This window comes from Salmo salar, chromosome ssa20 (assembly GCF_905237065.1).
Source record: "Salmo salar chromosome ssa20, Ssal_v3.1, whole genome shotgun sequence".
In the NCBI taxonomy this organism is placed as follows: domain Eukaryota; kingdom Metazoa; phylum Chordata; class Actinopteri; order Salmoniformes; family Salmonidae; genus Salmo; species Salmo salar.
Genome location: NC_059461.1, coordinates 15,300,614 through 15,310,894, shown reverse-complemented (window position 1 = coordinate 15,310,894; position 10,281 = coordinate 15,300,614). Strand labels below are relative to the sequence as shown.

At 42.4% G+C, this 10,281-nt stretch overlaps 1 protein-coding gene across 2 annotated transcripts in view; it reads left to right on the top strand.

Moving 5' to 3' along the window:
• Positions 1–265: 265 nt before the first annotated feature.
• LOC106580084 (vacuolar protein sorting-associated protein 13A) overlaps positions 266–10,281 on the top strand; it is a 54,960-nt gene continuing 44,944 nt past the window's right edge. For both annotated transcript variants that reach the window (XM_045702983.1, XM_045702982.1), the window contains exons 1-15: positions 266–576; positions 3,663–3,706; positions 3,819–3,861; positions 4,164–4,259; positions 4,333–4,434; positions 4,602–4,711; positions 4,812–4,871; positions 5,071–5,130; positions 5,246–5,326; positions 5,445–5,499; positions 5,729–5,856; positions 6,224–6,330; positions 6,578–6,749; positions 7,623–7,685; positions 7,956–8,091. In XM_045702983.1, the coding sequence (XP_045558939.1) occupies positions 477–576; positions 3,663–3,706; positions 3,819–3,861; positions 4,164–4,259; positions 4,333–4,434; positions 4,602–4,711; positions 4,812–4,871; positions 5,071–5,130; positions 5,246–5,326; positions 5,445–5,499; positions 5,729–5,856; positions 6,224–6,330; positions 6,578–6,749; positions 7,623–7,685; positions 7,956–8,091 (1,357 nt within the window). In that variant the 5' untranslated portion in view covers positions 266–476. The remainder of the gene's footprint in view (positions 577–3,662; positions 3,707–3,818; positions 3,862–4,163; positions 4,260–4,332; positions 4,435–4,601; positions 4,712–4,811; positions 4,872–5,070; positions 5,131–5,245; positions 5,327–5,444; positions 5,500–5,728; positions 5,857–6,223; positions 6,331–6,577; positions 6,750–7,622; positions 7,686–7,955; positions 8,092–10,281) is intronic.

Sequence of the window (10,281 nt, the reverse complement as noted above, 5' to 3'; positions counted from 1 at the left end):
GGATGTGTGCAACACAAGTTCAACGTTCACCTTCTGCTACAGCTTGACAGAAATGGAAGCAGAAGGTGTATGTTGAAATTTTGGTGCACACATGTCCAGATGATGCCACCTGAGAACCATTTTGCACAAACACCGTAGGTGTGACCTAGGCGTGACGTTCATTTTAAAGAAAGCTGCAACCTTTCTGGCCATGACCGCACGTTTCTACCTGTTCACCACTAATTAGGGCCCCCTGTGAATCATGGACCATAATTATGGTTCCTATTCTGCCACGGACTATTTTGCATTGGGATACTCCAAAGAGAATAATCTATTGACGCAACCACATGGCGTCAAGACCGTCCATGTGACCGAGCGTCGTTGGATATTTCAAGAAACAGGACCAAGCAGCTGTCATTTACTATCGACAGGCGAGCGAGTTATGCGTTAAAAACTGAACGTAAACATGGTGACCGAGAGGTGAACGAAACAGCAACATGGTCTTCGAAAGCGTGGTGGTAGATGTCCTAAACAGGTTTTTAGGGGATTACGTTGTAAACCTTGACAGCTCACAACTCAAGCTCGGGATTTGGGGAGGTAACGATTATGTGTTACGGTTAGCTTCCTTGCTAGCCACCCTAGCTAGTTAGCTAAACGTCAGTTCAGAAACCTGCAGCTGTCACTGTCATGATTGTCGTCTTAGATGTTAGCATTAGACAGTACTTGCTTATTTGTTAGCAAGGTTTTGTAGTCAACTGGCTAGCTACAGTATATTAGTTTTAGCTAGCTAAATTGGCTAACGTTAGCTTGAATCTGCCAGCTAACCTAGTTAGATATTTGTACATTTAAGTCATTTAGCAGACGCTCTTATCCAGAGCGACTTACAGTAGTGAATGCATACATTTAATTTTCATTTCATGCATTTTATATATACATATATATTTTTTTGTACTGGCCCCCCGTGGGAATCGAACCCACAACCCTGGCATTGCAAACACCATGCTCTACCAACTGAGCCACAGGGAAGGCCATAGTGTAGTGTAGCTATGTAGATAGCTACACTATACACAAAATTACCCCTTAAAATTTGTGGATTCGGTTATTTCAGCCACACCCTTTGCTGACAGGTGTATAAAATCGAGCACACAACTATGCAATCTACATAGACGTTGGCAGTAGAATGGTCTTACTGAAGAACTCATTGACTTTAAGCGTGGCACCGTCATAGGATGCCACCTTTCCAACGAGTCAGTTTGCCAAATTTCTGCCCTGCTAGAGCTGCCCCGGTCAACTGTAAGTGCTCTTATTGTGAAGGGTAAATGTCTCGGAGCAACAATCAAATTTGATTTGTCACATACACATGGTTAGCAGATGTTATTTATTGCTAGTGTAGCGAAATGCTTGTGCTTCTAGTCCTGACCTCAGTAATATCTAACAAGTATTCTTAACAATTCCACAACACCTACCTAATACACACAAATCTAAGGGATGGAATAAGAATATATGGATGAGTGATGACTGAGCAGCATAGGCAAGATAGTATGAAATACAGTATACATATGAGATGAGTAATGCAAGATATGTAAACATTATTAAAGTGGCAGTATTAAATCACGATGACCAGTTGGTGACCACTGGCCTAAACAGTATCTAGGCATATTTCATTTTAGAAAGATATGATACTTGGAGATAATTTATTGTAAGTCCAAGGCCTGACATCTTGCCAACAGACGAAGCACAAAATTGTCTACTGAAATGCGGGCTCTGTGAAGACTATCTGGGCACATGATAACATACTGCGCCGCTTGCCAATATTTGCTTTGGATGGAAGATGTACAGTGGAATTAGGCTGTTATTTGTCAGCTTAGGCTAGGACATATGTTTCCAACATCAGGTTACTATGCATTTTTTTTGTGAAGTACGCTGAGTGTACAAAACATTAAACACCTTCCTAATATTGAGTTGCACCCCTCCCCTTTTTGCCTCAATTCGTCGGGGCATGGACTCTACAAGGTGTGGAAAGCGTTCCACAGGGATGCTGGCCCCATGTTGCTTCCCACAGTTGTGTCAAGTTGGCAGGATGTCTGTTGGGTAGTGGACCATTCTTGATACACACAAACTTTTCAGCGTTTAAAAAAAAAAAAACAGTGTTGCGCTTCTTCACACAAACCGTTGTGCTTGGCACCTACTACCGTATCATGTTCAGCGGCAATTACATATTTTCTTTCCCATTCACCCTCTGAATGGCACACATGCACAATCCACGTCTCAATTGTCTAAAGGTTTAACAATCCTTCTTTTAACCTGTCTCCTCTCCTTCATGTACACTGATTTGAAGTGGATTTAACAAGTGACATCAATAAGGGATCATAGCTTTTACCTGTCATGGAAAGAGCAGGTGTTCATAATGTTTTGTACACTCAGTGTATATTCATGTATCGGTGCTTATTGAATCATTTTAAAGGTCAACTGCCTCTTAGAACAAACTTATCTGGTTTTAAGCAGCCAATGTGGCATTGGTATAAGTCAAACATTAATTATAGTGTCAAAATTGACTACAAAGTGTAAATAGGATCATTTTGGTCAGTCAGTCACTTCTAAAACTGAGTTACTGGAGGTTTGGGCATGGATTACGATGGTGCACACTAACAAAAGAGAGAGCGCAATCAGCACAGCTGCTTATCAGCGGTGTGAGCTCTATCCAATCATAAGTCAGAACCTCCGGACAGTGAGACAGACCTACACATTATGCAGCGCCTCAGACTTGTTTACGTAAGACAACGAGCCGCCTATGTTAAAATAACCCTTGGCCTTAGCCCTTTATTGAGTGGCTACTTACTCGTGTGTTTGATAGTGTCAATCACTTGAGTCTGCCGCTTTTTGAATTGAGCCGATCATTGACAAGTTGTCCCAACTGCAACTTTATTCATTTTCCAAAACACATTCGCGACCTGTTTTGTAACATGATTCCCTACGAAACACTGAGAGACAGATACGCATTCTGGTAATAGTTAGACAGTTGTACAAAACAACACTGAAGTACACACATGGCCAGTGACTTGATAAGCTGATTGTGGCCTGACTGCTAGCGACTACCTGGTAGCTTCATTGACAAACACAGAGTTGGAATTTACCTAGCTAGCAAGTGGTTTGGGGCACTGATAAACGTGTAGCTTGTGCTTTATTTACGATAGTTTGACAGCTTGCAGATAATGAAGTTGTAGATATGTTATTGTTCTAAGAATTCAGTCCTGAGCGCACAGCCAGACTTTCCCGACTGAATAGACTGTATGCAGTTTTTCATGTAAATGTTTTAACTTGAGAAATACTGCACCAAGTATCTTAGCTAGATGTAAAATTGCGCGACTAAGACCTCCTCGGCAAAAACGTCAGTGAATGACATATTTCTTGATTTACCTTGACTATTTTAAGGAAGTGACTTTTTTTTGAGGAAGTGGCTGTTGTTGCTACAGTGACTCAGGAGGGGCAAACAACAGTACCTGCCAGGGTACGATATGCAAACATAACACACCTACATCAAACCACAGCCCCAAGAATAAGACAACTCTCGTTTGGCTTCAGTCATGGCCGCTAGCATTAGCGAGTAATCTTCAAAAAGAGGCCAAATCAGGAAGTGCAGTCGCCCTTTAAACAAATGTTTTTTTTTCTATTTTTTTCCCTAGGTGATGCAGTGCTCAGAAATCTTGAAATAAAGGAAAATGCCTTGGTATGTTTGAAATGAATGGCTAGGCCTACTACTACATGTATCAGTGGTTAAATGTTAATTATGTAGGTAGATTCACATTGTATTGTGCTGAATACTTTTCTTCTTGTTTCAGAGTCAACTTGACATTCCTTTTAAAGTAAGAGCAGGGCATATAGGTAAGATTTGTCCAGATGACCCAACCCAACACCTCATTTTTACATTTTAGTCTTACTACTGTAAGTCGCTCTTATCCAGAGCGACTTACAGTAGTGAATGCATACATTTCATACATCTTTTTTCCCCCGTACTGGACCCCCGTGGGAATCGAACCCACAACCCTGGCGTTGCAAACACCATGCTCTACCAACTGAGCCACACGGGACCACCTCCTACCATTACCATACATTACCATACCTCTCTATCTTTCTCACTCTTCAACCTTTTTCCTATTAACTGTGTGTGTGTGTGGTTCTGTCAGGACGCTTGGAGTTGAAGATTCCATGGAAGAATCTGTACACCCAGTCAGTGGAAGCCACACTGGATGGAGTCTACCTACTCATCGTGCCCACAGCCAGTAAGAAACCTAGCTGTTGTGTGTGTGTGTGTGTGTGTGTGTGTGTGTGTGTGTTAATGTTTGTGTGTTTCAGGTATAAAGTATGATGCCGAGAAGGAGGAGAAACAGCTCCAGGAGGCTCGCCAGAGGGAGCTGCAGAGGATCGAAGAGACCAAACAGAAAGCAGCGGAACAAGGTCAGAGTTCATGTGTCTGTCTGAGTCATGCTTTCATTACATCTTCAAACCGCTCTTAAATAGATGTCATCATAATGTCATTGAGTTGCAGCGCTAGCATCGGGCTAAAACAGACTCAGGACTGTGACTTGAATGCATGTACTGGAATGTGTTATTTGGTTCCACAGATAACCCTGCACTTGAGAAGCAGGACACCTTTGTGGAGAAACTTGTGACGCAGGTGATCAAGAACCTTCAAGTGAAGATCTCCAACATCCACGTCCGCTATGAGGATGATGTGTGTATTCTACCCAGTGTACTACAGTTGTAATACAACATTTTAAATGAGTATATTATTCCGGTATTTCATTACTGTAACACTTCTCTCACTCTCTCAGGTCACGAACCCCAATTGCCCCTTTTCATTTGGAGTGTCACTGCAGAACCTCAGCCTTCAGGTAATGCGTGAGGCCCCGACCTCGTGAAATCGGTCCTTCATTGGAGATGATCTACAAGCTCAAATACAGTGGTTCAGTTCAGTTAAGGTCTGGATGTGGGATATGAGATCTTTGTTGTGGTCAGGTTTATGATCTGTTTCTGGTCTGACCCTGAATGCATATCACGTAACGTCTCAACCCCATAACTGTGACCCCACAGACAGCAGATGAGAATTGGATGCCTTGTCTCCTGGATGAGAAAGCCAAGCTGTTTTTCAAGGTAGTCAGTCCACAGCAATTGATATACTGTACATGCGTTTTACATCCATTATGACACTGTTCTACTGTCAACAGCATTCTAAGCTGTTTTCTGTTATGCTTTTTCCTCTCCTCAGCTTGTCCAGTTGGACAATCTCTTTGCTTACTGGAACGTGAACTCGATGCTGTACTCCAATCACATGCCAGATGAGGCCCTGGTGAGTCACAGTGCCATCATTCAGTGCTGTCGCGGAGCGGCAGGTCCCTTAAGTGAGTGATTATGTCTATCAATGACGTCTAACGAGGCATCTCTTCCTGTCTGTCGCATTTCCACAGCGATGCCTCCAGGACAGCATCCCGGGGGGTTCCACTCCCATGAACCACGATTTCAGTGAGTGTCACCCAGTCGATATAGGGGTGTGACATCATTCACGTCTGGATCGGAGTCTTGATAGTCATGTTGTCACCCACCTGATACAGGGATTCAAATCTCAGTCAGTGTAGTCCTTGGAGTTTTTATTGTAATTGAAGATATCTTCTCATTACGAAGGCCCACGGTGGAATTGTTGTTTAATTCTGTATCATATTAATAACCTTATTTTCCTGTTCGTTGCTGGCAGTTTTTCGACCGATAACGGCTGATGCGAAGCTGCGCATGAACCCCCGGTCAGATGTGGACTTCTCCTCTCCCAAGGTGGACCTGGTGGTCAACCTAAGAGAGGTGGCCGTGGAGCTCAACAGACCACAGGTGATGGAGGGAGATATGAGAGAGAGAGAAAGATGCAACATTTTCATCGTGCAAAAGAGCACAGGAAAGTACCATAAAAATCATTTAAATCTGCAGCCTGATTTAATTTGGAAAATTTCTTCAACAATGTGCATAGGATGACTATTTAACCACAGTGAAGTAAACTGATGCATGCCATTCACCCAATCGGAACTCGCATTGGATTATATACCATCCCTTCTATTTGAAGTGTTACAGTATTTTTATTTTTGCACAGATCTATGCTCTTTTGCATTATGAGCGTTGCCCAGAGTTCGAATTTCGACACATTTTTAAAGTCACTGGCTTATTGTTTTCCCCTGAACTCTCACCCCTTCCTTCTCTCCAGTACATCAGCATTCTGGAGCTCCTGGGGTCAGTGGATATGATGTCACGCAACCTGCCCTACAGGAAATACCGGCCGCAAGTCCACGTGCACACCAACGCCTATCTATGGTCAGCTCACACTTTTTCTTTTACTTACAATTCTTTCCTCTACTAAAAATTGTCACAACGACAAAAATGTTGGTTATTGTTGATGTTTAGATGGTGAATGACTGAATGCATTTGGTTGATCGTTGTTATGTTTTATGCCGTCCAGTATAATATTATTAGATACGATAGCTCAAATCGATTGAAGGAAATGTGATGTACACATGCTTGTTCCGTAGTGACTGTGTCACTGCTTGTGTATGTCATGCAGGTGGCAGTATGTGATCACAGGCATCATGGAGGTGGACGTGAAACCGCGGCTGCACATGTGGTCATGGCAGCACATCCGCTGCCACCGGCAGACAGTCAAGCACTACAGAGAGCTCTACAAGGCCAAGATCACCAGCAAGAAGCCCACTGAGAAGCAGCTCAGGGAATTGGAGGTGTGTAAAGATCAGGGTGATGTTCATTAGGCACCAAATGGAAGACAATGGACTGAAACAGGGAGAACTACCTGGGAATTAAGAAACACTCATTAACATTATCCGTTTTGAATAGTTTTCGGTTGCATTCCCTAATGAGTGCAACCCAGACCTGAGTTCAAATAGTATTTGTTTTTTTTCAAAACTTGAGCAGTGCTTGATTGAGCCTGCATGTCTGTAATTGGACCTATGGCATAGTCCTCAAAGTGCAAATCCTGCTCATCTGGCACACCAGCTAGGCTCAATCAAGTGCTCAAACTATTTGAAAGAAAACAAAATGCTATTTGAACCCAGGTGTGGTGGAGATTGAGAAGGGCCTAGTCCTCATGCTCTGAGTTGCATCCCCAGTCTTTGTATCTACTCTGCTGCATTGATTTATGATGGACATTAAAGGTAGACTCAGCAACATGACGTAGATGCAGAAAGTAAACCGCATAGTGGGCCAATTTCCACAACAACTAAGAGCGTTGAAGCACGAAGCTCTTTTTCTCCCCTGTTTTGGTCCCCTAGCTACCAAGCTGTAACAGCGTGAAGTGAACCTGTGCACACAGATACTGTGTGTGACTGTGAGAGCGAAGTCTTGCATCTCGCTCATCTCAGTATCTGCGGTGCTGCTCATGGCAACGTCATTTTACATTTACGTTTTACATTTGAGTCATTTAGCAGACGCTCTTATCCAGAGCGACTTACAGTAGTGAATGCATACATTTCATACTTTTTTTTTTTCTCCGTATTTTGCTGAGTCTACCTTTTTAAGTAATTGATGGATTCCCTTAACGGTCAGGGAACTGTTTTAATGGACGAGTCGATCCATCTTTCTTGCCGTGTGCCCAGGAGCCTGAGCGGACTCTGGATATTTTTAACATCACTCTGGCCAGGCAGCAAGCTGAGATGGAGGTACGGATTGAGAAATTTGTTGAATAATCCCTGACGAACTATCCATCTTCTCTGTACGTACTGTATTCAGTTATGTCTGTCTACTAACTCATTTGTTCAAAATGGCAGAAAAGCATGACTGAAATGACCCTACTCAGTCACACTGCCGTAGCGTAACCACCAGTGCAACACCTGGTCAGTGGTCACAGTGGAACTAACAGTGGTTCTAGCTAGTGGTTGAGGCTGAAGTGTGATGTATAGACTGTGACTGGCGCTGGTCGGTTGTTCCAGGCAAGCAAAGCGGGTCTGCGTATCTTCCGTCCGGGGGTGAAGGTGGAGGAGGAGGAATCTCAGGGCTGGTTGGGCTGGATGTGGTCTGGCTGGTCAGGAGACGGTGGCGCCGAGGCCAAGGAGGTCAAGACCGGAGGTGAGATCGCCCGCGTAGCCAATCACCATGCTCCGTTTTGTACATGCAGTGCCTTGAGGAAGTATTAACACCTCATGGCTTTTTCCACATTTTGTTACAGCCTGAGTTTAAAATTGATACATTTTATATTCATTTTTTTCTTACACACGACACCTCATAATGTCAGAGTGGAATTATGTTTTTTTATTTTTTATTACAAAATGAAAAGCTGGAAGGTCTTGAGTCAGTAAGTATTCAAGCCTATATAAGTTCAGCAGTAAAAACGTGCTTAACAAGTCACATAATAAGTTGCATGGAGTCACTCTGGGTGCAATAATAGTGTTTAACATGATTTTTGAATGACTACCTCATCTCTGTACCCCACACATACAATTATCTGTAAGGTCCCTCAGTCGAGCAGTGAATTTCAAACACACATTCTACCATAAAGACCAGGGAGGTTTTCCAATACCTCACAAAGAAGGGTACCTATTGGTAGATTATTTAAAAAAATAAATAAAAGCAGACATTGAATATCCCTTTGAGCATGGTGAAGTTATTAATTACACTTTGAATGGTGTATCAATGCACCCAGTCACTACAAAGATACAGGCGTCCTTCCTAACTCAGTTGCCAGAGAGCAAGGAAACCGCTCAGGGATTTCATCATAAGGCCAATGGTAACTTTAAAACAATGACAGAGTTTTTAATGGATGTGATAGGAGAAAACTGAGGATGGATCAACAACATTGTTGTTACTCCTAATAGTAACCTAACTGACAGAGTGAAAAGAAGGAAGCCTGTACAGAATACAAATATTCCAAAACATGCATCCTGTTTGCAACAAGGCACCAAAATAATACTGCAAAAAATGTGGCAAGCAATTAGCTTTTTGTCCTGAATACAAAGTGTTATGTTTGGGGCAAATCCAATACAACATATTATTGAGTACCACTCTCCATGTTTTCAAGCATGGTGGTGGCTGCATCATGTTATAGGTATGCTTGTAATCGTTAAGGATGGGAGTTTTTCAGGATAAAAAAAGAAACGGAGGAAAATGTGGTTGTCTGCTTTCCATCAGACACTAGGAGATGAATTCACCTTTCAGCAGGACAATAACCTAAACACAAGGCCAAATCTATACTGGAGTTGCTTACCAAGAAGACAGTGAATGTTCCTGAGTGGACGAGTTACAGTTTTTACTTTAAATCTATGGCAAGACCTGAAAATGGTTGACTAGCAATGATCAACAACCAATTTGACAGAGCTTGAAGAATTTTGAAAAGAATAATGGGCAAATGTTGCACAATCCAGATGTTGAAAGCTCTTAGACTTACCCAGACAGACTCACAGCTGTATTCACTGCTAAAGGTGTTTCTACAAAGTATTGACTCAGGGGTGTGAACACAGTACTTATGTAAATTAGATATTTTTGTTTTTCATAAAATAAAAATATGTTTTCACTTTGTCATTATGGGGTATTGTGTGTAGATGAGTGAGGGGAAAAAACTAATCAATTGAATCCATTTTGAATTCAGGCTGTAACAAAACAAAATGTGGAATAAGTCAAGGGGTCGGAAATACTTTCCGAATCCACCCCCTATGATAATGCAAAGACCACCGGGCCAATCATTCAGCTGGTCATCAGTGTGTCAGGAGCGTGCCAATGCGCTGCAGTTACTAGTTTTGATGAACAGTGTTCTTCAATCCTGGTCCTGGGGAACCATGGGGTGTGTAACTAGGGTTGACACAATTACCGTATAACCAACCATTATCGATGAAGACGGTCATGACAATAAAATAACCTTTAAACGAAATCTAGTGGATTGGTTGAGTCAATGGTGTTGATGTTGGGCTGGAGGTAAAAAACCTGCGGACCCTGTGAGTCTCCAGAACCAGGAATAAAGAACACTGGACAAAAATATTTCCAATTGTGCATTTTAACCTGTCCTGTCCCACCCTTATGAAGTATTGAATCATGTTGATGACAAGGTTCTCATTATGATGGTTTTGGAAGATGTTCATGTATATCTGTAGCGTTTCCACCGCCATTTCTCGCATCATTTATTTTACAGACACAAAAAGAGAGCACGAGCAAATGATCTGTCGGCATTTTATGAACTTCCTGTTTCTATCGCAGGTGTCGTGATACATTTTTTTTCTCTCCGTACGATATGACTACTCGCATACAAAATGTGGATGAAGATGTTGT